The 13,756-nt window shown below is 41.9% G+C and overlaps 1 protein-coding gene across 1 annotated transcript; it reads left to right on the top strand.

Annotated features, from left to right (window-relative positions):
* Positions 1–8,731: 8,731 nt before the first annotated feature.
* On the top strand, positions 8,732–13,475 carry LOC114603632 (fibrinogen-like protein 1-like protein). The gene is made up of 3 exons (XM_028742839.2): positions 8,732–8,852; positions 8,933–9,119; positions 12,574–13,475. Exons 1-3 carry the CDS (start codon positions 8,799–8,801, stop codon positions 13,224–13,226), a joined length of 894 nt encoding a protein of 297 aa, XP_028598672.1. The 5' UTR covers positions 8,732–8,798; the 3' UTR covers positions 13,227–13,475.
* The last annotated feature ends 281 nt before the right edge of the window (positions 13,476–13,756 follow it).

Genomic DNA, 13,756 nt, shown 5'->3' with positions numbered 1-13,756 from the left:
CCAGAATTGGATGCAGCATTCTGGATGTCATCTGGACACTATACTTCTGTCAATATGTTCTAGAATATCATTAGCCCCCCCCCCTTTGCCAACGCATCACACTGTTGCATCATGTTTAACTTGAGATTTACTTAAACCCTTAGAGCCTTTCCCACGTCATCATGTCAAGATCCTGTATCCTGTTTCTATCTCTTAAGATATCTCTTAACCACCACACCCAGTTTAGTGTCATCTGCAAGTTTAAAGAGCATCCCCTCCACTCCTTCATCCAAGTTATTTATAAAGATGTTAAACCCCAGCCATTAATTAGCACTCTTTCAGTTTCTATTAATCAACTACAAACAGTAACACCATCTTGTCCACATTTTACCAATTGGCCAACAAAAATGTAATGGGGGATCTTATCAAAAGTCTTGCTAAAATTAAGATATATTATGTTAAGAGGATTCCCCTGATCTACCAGGGTAATAACAGGGCTGGTGCTAGGATGAGGCAAACTGGGGCAACTGTCTCGAGGAGAAGGTTTGGCAAAATGGCACCCCTTGGACCCCCCCCCCACTTACTTCACTACCGGCCCTGCTGCTGCCATCAGCCCAGAGCCTCCGAGTTTTCAGCAGGGCTTTCTCACACAAACAAATATTTGTGTGTATTTATTGTATTATGAAATCACTTTGTGGTACTTCATAGGAAGTGATTCATAAATGAAATAAGCAAATAATATTATAATGGATGTACATTTCAACACACTTTTTATGTGTCTCCCTTACCTCATTGACACAAGAAAATGTAGATATTAACATTTAAAGCAAAAAAAAGTTTTGGACTCTGTGTATGATTGTCAAAGTTCTTGCTTATTTCTGAATCAATCAAAACATATGCTCTAATTCAACCACAAATTAGTAAACCAAATAGTGTTCTTTTCTATAAGAAGAAAAGAATAGCGAAGTGAGACCCTGTACCTCTGTTTTTCTGTGTTATTATAACCAACATATTCCAGACCTTAAAGCCTGTTAGTGACAGTACAGGATGTTGAACAGAACTGCAATATGTAAGAATGGATGCATGTCCAAACCCTGAATCAGATATGGCTAAGCACTGGTAGTAATAGCATAATAAACTATGGAACTCACTCACACAGAAGGCAGTGATGGCCACCAACTTGGATGGCTTCAAAAGGGGATTAAGCAAAGTGATAAGGCCATGGTCACTAGCCATGATGGCTGTGCTCTGCCTCCATGGTTAGAAGCAGTCTTGCTTTTGAATACCACTTGCTGGAAACCACAGGAGTGATGAGTTTTCTTATGCTTGAGTCCTGCTTGTGAGTTTCCTACAGGCATCTGGTTGGCCACTGTGAGAACAGGATGCTGGACTAGATGGGCCCTTGGCTTGATCCAGCATGCTCTTTTTATGTTCTAATGTACTTAGATTATTATTATTTTATTCTGGACCCAGAAACCCAGTTGCACTTGTCACACTCGTTGTCCTTTATTAAGATAGTTAATCTTAATCTAGCCAGCACTTTCCCCACACCAATATGTGATTTAGCCTAGGGCTTGCCGATCAGAAGGTCAGCGGTTCGAATCCCCGCGACGGGGGGAGCTCCCGTTGCTCGGTCCCTGCTCCTGCCAACCTAGCAGTTCGAAAGCATATCAAAGTGCAAGTAGATAAATAGGTACCACTCTGGTGGGAAGGTAAATGGTGTTTCCGTGTGCTGCTCTGGTTCGCCAGAAACAGCTTAGTCATGCTGGCCACATGACCTGGAAGCTGTACGTTGGCTCCCTCGGCCAATAAAGCGAGATGAGCACCGCAACCCCAGAGTTGGCCACGACTGGACCTAATGGTCAGGGGTCCCTTTACCTTTACCTTTAACCTGATTCAGACTGAAATTCTCAGGTGTCAGAAAAGGTTATTTATGTATACTGCAACTGCAGCCCACGTTTTGTTAGCCTCAAAATGGAAAACTAGCAAGGTCCCAAACAAAGAAGAGTGGCAACTTAAGTTGACAGAATATGCACAACCTGCAGACTTAACATATAGAATAAGAGAACAAACATTTAAAGAAGATTGGAAAACGTTTATTGAATATATGGAAAATAATTGTGTACAGCTGAAAACGCTGGCAGTATTAAGATAAATTCAACAGTGTAAATAAGTTTTAATGGATGCAATAATGGAATATTGATTGGTATAGTTCTTGTAAAATATGCAAGGATTTTTGATACATAAAATAAACCATAGAAAGAGAAGAAGGGAAGTCATTGATATCTTAAGGAGGTAAAATGAGTATTTTAAATTGTAAAACAGAAAACTTGAGAAAAATTATATATATAAAATTACACAGACACAATTCCCATCACCCCTGACCGTTGGCCTGCTGGCTGAGACTGATAGGAGTCCAACAACACCTGGAGGTTAGCCATCCTTGATTAAAAGACTTAAAGAGCAGAAACCCTACACACAATCTCATCTGCCTCCCTCACATTCCCTCAACAATATGAAAAGCAGAAAGATGTTCTTCCTCGTGACACCACTTTTACAGGAAGAATGTGTGTGTGTGTTAGCAGCCTAGTCACTTGCTGGTTCCAGTGTATAAAACAGAAAGTACAGAATGACTTTCTGTACTTTCCAGATCTGCTGTTCAGCTTCCTTCTTCCTCCAGTCTTGAGTAAATCTTCATTTACAGTGTTTGCCATCAGGAGGTGGCCCGTCAGACAGTCTATATGTCCATGCAAGTCTGCTATCTTTCTAGAACTTGAGGTCTCTAGTAAAGATAACGTCTTAAGAGCAAACAGATGGCATGCACGCACATGCTCCTGGTAGTGCCCTGCTCATTAAATATACAGCTCAAAGTTTCCACTGTGGATGGCAGAAGTTGAAATCAAATGCCTTAGGAAGGCATGAAGCTACCTAGAACTGACTCAGAGCATTGGTCCATCTAGCATTGTCCATACTGACTGAGAGTGACTCTCTAGGGCAGGCATGGCCAAACTTGGCCCTCCAGATGTCTTGAGACTACAACTCCCATCATCCCTAGCTAACAGGACCAGTGGTCAGGGATGATGGGAACTGTAGTCCCAAAACATCTGGAGGGCCAAGTTTGGCCATGCCTGCTCTAGGGTTTCAAGCAGGGGTCCCTCCCAGGACTACCTGGAAATGCCTGGGATTGAACCTGGGACCTTCTGCATGTAGAGCAGATGCTCTACCACTGGACCAAGACCCTAATCCATAGAGAAAATCAAGTCTTGTTATTCTCCTGGAGTAAGGAATATGCCATGAAATTAAACCAATAAATTGTGGGAGATGGTAGTATGGAGTCTAGTGCAAAAGAGTTATGAGTTTATGTGCAAAGCCTGATTCTTGCATTTAAGCTGGCTTTTATTTTTAATCATAGTTAACAGTACTGCAATGGCATAAATACAAGTCCTCACCTTTAATCAGTTCATTAAAAAAACACAATTTGCATTATTTTTCAAACTTTTAAAAAAATTATACAAATTTCTACAAATTACAGTGTTATCAAAAAAGAGTTGATGACATTATTCATAATCCATAGATGATTATAGATCACTGTTGAGCAAAAACAAACATAAAGTCAAAAGAAATAAACCACAGGTATGTGAATGTATGAAAGGTAGCAAATGGAACTATTTATAGTACAGATATAATGGTGCACTATCAAGTCTTTATTGTGCAAATTTTGATTGCCCTCATCAAATATAGACAAAAGGACTAATAGAGCTGTTGGGATAAAGTGGCAGTTTGAGATATTATCAATTTCTCTGCATACTGTTGCCCAAAATTCTTGCACTCTAGTACAACCCCACCATAGGTGGAGGTATGGTCCAATTTCTAAACATCCCCTCCAGCATCTTGATGCAGATGGACTTATGCATATTTTAAATATTCTATGGCCTTTTAAATGTGTTTGTGGGAGGGGGTTATTGGTTTTGTTTGTTTGCTTGTTTTAACCATTTATTTTGTGTTAATCCTGTATTTTTATCTTATGAACCACCCTAAGATGTTCAGATGAAGCGTAGTATATAAATTTTATTATTATTAATAATAGTAACAATAATTTACTAGAAGTCATGTACCACTTATGAATCAACTTTAATGGCAGTTCTTTGTGTTTAGCTGATAAAAAGGAGCCCCCCCCCCGCAACATGGCCAACCAAGTAGTTATGTCATATTCTGTGTTCTATGACATTCTTAAACCCATTTGGTGTCATGCTCATATTTGAGCAAAATTTTATAAATATTTGAAATTATACCTTTTGAATAGTTTGAAGAAATTTTACTTTTAATGCCTCTGAGTATGGAGAAGTGAACATGGAAAGCTAGCAAGTCAGAAGGATGTTAGTCTCATTTTTAAGATATGCCTATTTTCTACATATTCATTTTTTATATGTGAAGCAATCAACATTTCCATTTTCCACCCACAATGTGAAGTGGTACATTCCAGCAAGAGCTATGCTATATGGTTTCACTGATAACAAGGCATGGCAGTTAATATACTGAATGCAAAACTTTCTATAGGCGATTTCCCTTGCTCCTGGTGTCCAGGTGCAGCTGGAATGTTAATTGCTGAGTTATTTGCTTGCTCTGGATTTATGATGGGAGTGTAGCAAAAGCTAAGCAGAACAAACTAATCATAGATGTAGGTGCTTATTTTTCATGAGAATTATGATGGAGGGAATTTTACTGCTTTTTTTGTTTGTTAATTTAGTCCTGTATCCTGGCATGGGTGTGACCTAATATATTTGCAGATTTAACAAATGAAACATGTTCACAGTTGCTAAAAGAAACTAGGCCACATTTGAGATTTTTAAATTTAAATTTTTTTTTGGGGGGGGGAGGTACAGTCTATAGACATAAAAATGCTTTTTTATCATCCTGACCATCAAATTCAACCAAAACAGAGTCACTGATGAATGGAAAAGAGGATCTAATAATGGCAAATTTGCATTATGATAGTGATTGCAGCATCAATCCTACAATCCTATGATCTGTTATGCTTAGGTGAAGAGTTGTGTTTTCCATGTCATTTGACTTTGTGTGATTCTGGGTCTTTTTGGAAAAAAGCCCAAAACAAGCACAGAAGGACCCATGCAAGGTCTGGGCTGTGGTATTCAAAAGGCTATTTAGCCTTTTGTCCTTGCTATGGTCCTGATATAGCTCTATACAGTGGTACCTCGGGTTAAGTACTTAATTCGTTCCGGAGGTCCGTTCTTAACCTGAAACTGTTCTTAACCTGAAGCACCACTTTAGCTAATGGGGCCTCCTGCTGCTGCTGCGCCACCAGAGCACGATTTCTGTTCTCATCCTGAAGCAAAGTTCTTAACCTGAAGCACTATTTCTGGGTTAGTGGAGTCTGCAACCTGAAGCGTATGTAACCTGAAGCGTATGTAACCCGAGGTACCACTGTACATCATATAGATGTAGAGGAAGTGGCAGGATCAGCCCAAAAAGTGCATTTCTGAATCCAAGCTATTGTCTTCATTCCCTGAAAACAACTGGCTGGCCATTGTTGAAATCAGAGGGTGGAATTCAACATCTGCTTGCCAGATGGAATGATCTCCCCCCCACTCCGTGTGTTGTTCTGGAGGTTCTCCAACCCTCCCAAGAAGATTTGGGGAGGATGCAGCAGGGGGACAAGAAGGGGGAGAGTCACATAGCATTGGCAGGACTCATTGCATTGGCTTCCAATAGTGTAACAATTTAGCTGAAAACTTACTACTGAAAATGACAGACTCTTTTGTTTGATCTGGCAGGGCACTCAATTTTTAATATGTCCCTTTGCTCACAATGAGCTCTTCTCCAGACTAGTTAATGCTCCATGAAACAGTCCGCCTTGTGGGATGCCCTCCTTTGTCACTTCTTACCATTTCAGCTTCAGTTCTGGGGTGAACATTCTGAGAATTTTATTATGGGTCTTGTCATTGTAATCATGAATAGGCAACAGGCATGGCATGCTAAAGGGACACGGGTGGGGCTGTGGGTTAAACCTCCAGAGCCTAGGACTTGCCTATCAGAAGGTCAGAGAGCTCCCGTTGCTTGGTCCCTGCTCCTGCCAACCTAGCAGTTTGAAAGCACGTCAAAGTGCAAGTAAATAAATAGGTACCACTCCGGAGGGAAGGTAAACGGTGTTTCCGTGCGCTGCTCTGGTTCACCAGAAGTGGCTTAGTCATGCTGGCCACATGACCCGGAAGCTGTATGCCGGCTTCCTCGGCCAATAAAGCGAAATGAGCGCCGCAACCCCAGAGTCGTCTGCGACTGGACCTAATGGTCAGTGGTCCCTTTACCTTTACCTATGGCATGCTAAACCTTTAGCTAGCAATCAGTGTGTAGCACTATATACAACTTCTGGGATAAACTTTCTCCTCTCCACTAGCTTGGGCATATTTCATCTCTGGAGGCAAGGTTGCCAGGAGAGAGGGAGAGAGAGAGAGATGGAGGGAGAGAGATGCTCACAATAATCAGAAGAATAGATCCAAAAGTCAGTGAGCATTATGTGTAAGCAAATCTGGAATGCAAGCTGACAGGAAAACTCTCTCGTCTGAGCACCAGCGTTCCTCTTGGGAGTGTGTGTTGAGCTCAGGTTTTACATTTGCCTTATCTGATGCACAAGTTGTGCTCGTCTTTTTCCTGTCCTCTCAGGTGTGTGTTGCAAAAACGGCTCTAACAAGTTTCGGTCTGCATTTTGAAATAGCTACATTAGATAATTAAACTATCCAGACCTAGGCTATGCGACTGATGCTTTACAAATTAAACAGTGCCAATCTATTCTTCTTATGCCATAAGTAAAAACATTATGTCTGAAATGTAGCTATAAGGAGGCACTGAACATCAGGGGAGAGAAGAAGCAATGGAGAGGCAAGACCTGGGAACTGAAACTTCCAAGGGATCAGAGATCACAGCAAGGAATTTACATAGGGCCCTTCCAGACCAGTGCTTTTTTTGGCAAATGCATTCTGCAACATGTCACTGGTGCAATATAGTTGTGGATTTATTTATACAGCACCATCCACACAGCATTCTGCTCTGTTAATTGTTTTGTGATGCTTCCACGATGCTACTGCATTATTGCTGTCTGAAAGAGCACTTTTATGCTATATATCACAACAAAAGCAGGACACACACACAGAGAGAGAACATTTGTGGTGTAAAAAGCTGCAAGAGCTGAGCAGGAAGTTATGGGGCCTGCAGTGATTGGAAAGCAAGCTGTATGTCTGCACCAAAATCTTTGCAGGCATAAACAGTATTGAAAACTGGATCCCATATAACTACCCTGAGTCCCTCATGATGAGCACAAGTCATCATGAATGCAGAATAAAAAGGATGTCTGGAGGGGCCCATACAATGAATTTTATGTACATTTCCTGAGAGCAGGTCAGGCATTCCCTGCTCAGGTGGCATATGAAGGTATCTTCATGCTTTGGCATACTGATTGTGCAGAACAAGGAGCTCAGTTGTCACTTGCATTTGATGCTCCTTTTGTTTTACTTTTTAATCAATCAATCAATCAATCAATCAATCAATCAATGAATCATAGCTCACCCAGTAGAGTAAGGTCTACAGGGAGCTAAAAAAAGAGCATGGATTTTCTAAAGCACAACTGGATCGCTTGAGACAGAAGCTCAAAACAAAGCCACTGAATCTGCCAAAAAAGGAAAAAGAAAGGGGAAAGAAGATGGTTGGACTCTCTCGTCTAAAGTCATTTGCTGTCAGGAAAGTCTATCCATCAGTCTCAAGCAGATCAACACACAGAATCCAGCCCCAAAGTATGCCACAAACAGAGAGCTGTGAGCCAGGAAGTTTGGCATGTTCACACACACACACAGTACAAATCTGAAAGAGCCCTCTAAAAAATACCCAGTTTGGGAGACAGACACAGTATGCTAGTATAAGGATCCTTTGAGTTTCTATTTTTGAGATGGATTGCTTGTTAAATGTTACGGATGTCTATTGTTCAAAGAGGTGGAAGGAGTCAGATTCCAAGAGCTATGCAGCTCCCTTAGCCACTTGGCTACTGGCACCCATTATTCTTACTACTTTATCTGAAGCAAATTTTATCTCACTCGTCAGCTGAAAAAGGTTCCCACAGAGGCTTTCAAACACAAGCAATAAGGAAGCCCTTGCCCTCAGCCTTACAATCTATAAGACACAACACGAAGGAAAAATGATTAGGAGGGAGGAGGGAAAAAAAAAAGCAAACTAGGCACCTTTTCTCAGTTTATGTAATGACAGAAGGAATGGAAAGTTTTCAGAGAGTGAGGAGCCAAAAGTTGCTGCTCTTTCAGCAGAGTGGATGGAGATCCCTCTCCTATAACGTGACGGAAGGTTGCTATATATGACTAGCAGTCATTGGCCACTCCCAGGTGACCTCTTCCTCCAAAAAGATCTCTGCAGGATCTGGTCAGACAGAATCCTGATCCCTTCCCCTATTAGCACTGAGCCATGTCCATATCCAAATTTATATTCATTGGCAACCTATCATTTCCCTGCAAAAGATTTTCTGTCTTCTCTCACACACCAATATTACAAAGACCCAACGTGTTATCATTTAATTCTTAGAGAATGTCTCCTCTTAAAGATGCACCTGCTACTACTGAGGAACATGTTATATTGACTTTACAAAGGACAATCAAATAAACTTCAATTTAGGAAAGGCAGCAAAGTCAACAGCACTGAGGAGCGTAGCAGCTGTTATGGAGGAGGCACTGGCAAATATTGCATACTAAAGTTAACTAGTAACAAGCTTAGTCATCCAGGATCTTATCTCCACTTATAAAACATAAATGGGGAATCTGCCGCAGCACTTTCTCCATTTGAATTTAGCTCCAAAAAGTGCTGTAAGTTTGTCAAGCAGTCTGTTACATCTGAGGTGTTGGAGCCTCATGCCTATTACTAATTTGCGTGTGGCCTCTTTCAGATACCTGTCTGCACAATGCATCCCCCCAATGTCCTGCTGGCTACAGTTGCTCTTCTTTTTCTGATCCCTGTGACAAGCTCACTGAATGAGGAAAAACTGAGGAAACAACTCAGCGAAATTGTCAACCTAGACTTGGTCAAGAATGTCACTCAAATTCGGAACTGGAGAATTATTGTGCAAAGAAAAGGTAATTTATGTTTAATGATTTGTGAAGTCACACTGTTGTTTATTGCGCCTATGTGTTGCTGTTAGGTATTAAGGAGTGTGTGTTTGAGATATAAAATAACTTTTTTTAAAAAGAAAAAAGATTAAGAACAACTCCAGCATTCTGAACTCTAGCATCTATGGAGAGAACAGACAAGAAAATCACTCATTTCCGATATAATTAGGATTCTGGAAAGCAAAAGCAGGTAATTTGTGGACCTTCAGATGCTATTGGACTCCAGCTCCTGTCATTCGTGACCGTTGGCCAGGCTGGCTTTGGCTGATGAGATTTGGAGTCCAGCAATATTTGGAGGGGCACATTTTTGTCATGTTGTTCTAAATATCTCACTGACTGGCTAACATGAAAGATAATTCTTTCCCCATAATAACTCTACTAGATTTATTTCTTCCTCCTTTCTAAACTGGTGAATTCCAGTGAATGCAGACTGAATACGGGGATGACTTTGAACACCCAGTCTCAGTTCTGTTGGATTCCTCCTCACAAAAGTGTTTTTTTGCCCCCATCAAAAGAAGGTCTTCCAATAATTATTTTCAAGATGCTGTGTTTAAATTTCAGTTTGGGTTTTTTCTTAATTTTATTCTTAGTTTCCAAATGATGTTGCTTGAATTCACGTTTTCTGAGCCACTTGAAAATACAATCTCTGAAGAAACATTTAAATAACCTATTGGATTATTGGTCTTCCATTTTTCGATAACGTTTCCCTGCTAACTCCTGAGTATCTAACAAATGTCCAAATATTAGAATGTGTGGCAATGCTTTAAATGGATAAAATTGTTGACCTTCATTAATGAGGAGTTATAAGGCACACTTTAAATGGTACACTCAGATTTCAGCAGCTTCACTGTATAAAATACTCCATACTTCGTTGGTTTCCACTGAGAATCATATAACACGTTTTATAACATCATCACAGAGAGGTTCATGTCACTGAAGATCAAGAATTATGAGGTTACAAACTACTCTTTCTAAAGAAGAATTCTTCCTCTATTCTTGTTTTAAAATATTTATATAGGTCTCTGGTTTTGTGACTGGATGAAAAAGCATTCCAAAGCTATTATGATTAAAATAAGGCACCATCAAATAGCCTCTCATGTAGTTAGGAGTAGAGGCAGAGGGAGAGTTGATGGATTATGACAGCCTTCCTCAACCTGGTGCCCTCCAGATAGTTTGGGCTACAACTCCCACCAATCCTACACCTGCTAGTCTAGTGAATGATCTGGGATTACAGGAGATGGGCCAAAGAAACAGAACAGGGATCTGGTTGGTGCAACGCCCACCCCACTGCCCAGCAGCTTCCCTGGCAGAGGTAGTCTCAGACATGGTGCTGGAATACTGTTACAAATATATGTTCACTGAGAGAAGCTATGAACATTGTTATTATTTGCTTAATTTATGTACATTGAGTGTCCATGGTAGGTTTTTCCTTCTCTCTCTCTCTCTCTCTCTCTCTCTCTCTCTCTCTCTCTCACACACACACACACACACACACACACACACCTCACATACTACAGATTTCTTCACAATGTTTATGGGTGGCATTCAACTGAACCCGATCAGCAGAAGCTTTCACTTACACAACAGGTCTTTGTTGTGGTCCTTCCCCTCTTTCCCTTTGCACCCCTGAAATTGGCTGTGGGGCAGATCAGAAGAACCCCCCGGATATCAGCATGGAGAGGGAGAAAAAGAGGGGGATCATTCTATGCTCATCCTGTTAAAATGGTTGTCTTTGTGTGACATTTGTGTCTTTAAATGCCCTGTGTCTTTAAATGCAGAGTGAGGCAATTCATGAGATGTTGTTTCTGAAAATGTCGATCACATTCAATAGTGTAAATCGGAATGAAACTGAGGCTTGCTTAGCAAATACAGCTCAGTCCTAATGAGCAGGTACCACACTTCGTTAAAGAGTGCTCAAAGTGCCCTTTGTCCCTGTCATGGAGTTCCTGGAAAATTAGGAGCACCATTGAAGTGAGTGGTGAGTACCCCTCCCTGTCAAAGAGATCTTCTGAAGGTGCAGCATGGATTTCAAGAGCTTGTATTTAGGAGGCCAAGTTAGCTGCAGAAGGGAAGTTTGTTAGAATGGCCTAAGCGGCACAAGTCAGTAGACAGTGGAGGTGATTTGCACAGTACAGTAAGAAGAGATGTGAAGGAAGCACGAGAACAGCTTTGCCATTCCCACCGGTGAGCCACTCCGACAGATGATAAGAATACATGTTGGCAGGAGGCATTGGGCCCATGCGAAGGAATGCTTCTCTGGAAATCCAGCACTAGAGAGTCATTAAAGGCATCCTTATACCATCAGCCTTAATGATTTGCTCTTCTCACGGCAGATAGAAAACGCTGTGTGCATTCAGTTCATTGGTTTTTGCTGCTATAACAGGCAGCGAACAATGGTATTTGTCACATTTTTAGATACATGAATAAATGCAGATGAGTAATAGCTGCTGCTTCACTGGCAGTTTTGGCAACTCAATCGCACACTGGCTGAGTTTTCACTTCACCTCACGTCAAGACCCTCTGCTGCCTAACTCAGTTTCCTAATCTCCCTGCCTTACCTCATTCTCACAACAGCCCTTCACTCTTTCCCCATAACCCTTTATAACTAAGACCCTTTATTGCAAGTACGCTTTCTTATACTGCTGATTTTCTATATAAAACAACAACATACAGCTACGCTTTGCCTCCATTATCAGAGGCTGTAATGCTTCATAATACTCATTGCTGGAAACCACAGCAGGTAAGAGTGCCCTTGTGGGCAGGTGGCGCTTGCACATTTCCCAAAAGGCACCTGCTTGGCTGCTGTGAGAACACGTTGCTGGACTGGACAAGAAAAACTTGAGTCCAATCCCAATGTCTTATATAACTTCCGTCTATCACAGATTAGCAATTATTATGAGGGCGATCGGGATGCGGGCAGCGCTGTGGGTTAAACCACAGAGCCTAGGACTTGCCGATCAGAAGGTTGGCGGTTCGAATCCCCACGATGGGGTGAGCTCTTGTTGCTCAGTCCTTGCTCCTGCCAACCTAGCAGTTTGAAAGCATGTCAAAGTGCAAGTAGATAAATAGGTACCGGTCTGGCGGGAAGGTAAACGGCGTTTCCGTGCACTGCTCTGGTTCGCCAGAAGTGGCTTAGTCATGCAGGCCACATGACCCAGAAGCTGTCTGCAGACAAACGCCGGCTCCCTCGGCCTATAGAGCGAGATGAGCACGCAACTCCAGAGTCGGTCATGACTGGACCTAATGGTCAGGGGTCCCTTTACCTTTACCTTTATGAGGGTGAGAAAATATTTCAACATATCAGATGTTTGTTTGACTAGGAATTCAAACTCACAAGGCTTGCACACATTTCTACAAGGATGCTGCAGAGAACTTGGCTGCGTGTTGAAACTCACCATCCAATCAATCTTTTGTTCCCTAGCGATCCCTTACATGCGGGACTGTGACGAAATGTTCCAGGCAGGCCACACAGAGAGCGGCCTCTATATATTACGTCCCGAGAACGCCATCAAGCTCGTAGCCTGGTGCCACATGGATGGATGCAATGGGTGGACAGTTATCCAACACAACACCCACGACACTGAAATCACCTGGTCAGAGACCTGGACAACTTATAAATATGGGTTTGGCAACTTGGTGGGAGATCACTGGTTGGGCACCGAGTACATTTCCTTAATAAGCCAGCAGAAATGGTACAAAGTCAGAATAAATTTAGTAGATGCAGGTGGACACCATAGATATGCAGAATACGATAGCTTTGTCCTGAGAAATGAGAACGATGAATATATGCTCAAGTTAGGGACCTACGAGGGTAATGCAGGTGACTCTCTCACTTCTTCCAAGGCCAAAAACATGCACGACAACATGAGGTTCTCTTGTAAAGACAAGGACAATGACAGATCTACCAAACAAAACTGTGCAGACGTCCACGGTGGGGGCTGGTGGTACGACTCCTGCTTTGATGCACAGCTCAACCGCAAAGGTGGGCTTCACTGGGGCACATTATGCGATGAGAATTGCAGGAGCTCAGTTATAATGCTGAAGCCCATCCACATGTATTGCAGCAGGGTGTAGAAATGCGCTCAGCCTCTCATGTCGCAAACTGCTGTAATGGGATGCAGGGGGTGCAACAAAACTGCAGATTCCTTTGATTCCAGACCTTTCTATATAAAGATATGAATAGTGGTTTCTTCTGCTACCTCTCACTGACATGGGAATGTATTTCTGACAGAATTGCAAGCCAATATTCCTGTATAACTTTTTCACTGATTGCAACACTCTGAAGTCTTCCAGTTCTTTATTAAAATAGCTTTTTAGCCGCAACACAGAGGTGTCTTTTTTTAAGAACAAAAAACCACAACCCTTAATTTTATTCTCACGTCAATCAAAGACTCACAGGAAAGGCCAAGTAAAGTACAGTGGTACCTTGGGTTAAGTACTTAATTCGTTCCGGAGGTCCGTTCTTAACCTAAAACTGTTCTTAACCTGAAGCACCACTTTAGCTAATGGGGCCTCCTGCTGCCGCAGGAGCACGATTTCTGTTCTTATCCTGAAGCAATGTTCTTAACCTGAGGTACTATTTCTGGGTGCAGTCATGGGATTGT

Source organism: Podarcis muralis, chromosome 1, assembly GCF_964188315.1.
Source record: "Podarcis muralis chromosome 1, rPodMur119.hap1.1, whole genome shotgun sequence".
Lineage (NCBI taxonomy): Eukaryota > Metazoa > Chordata > Lepidosauria > Squamata > Lacertidae > Podarcis > Podarcis muralis.
The sequence above is the reverse complement of the archived record's forward strand: the minus strand, read 5'-3'. Positions and strand labels throughout refer to the sequence as shown.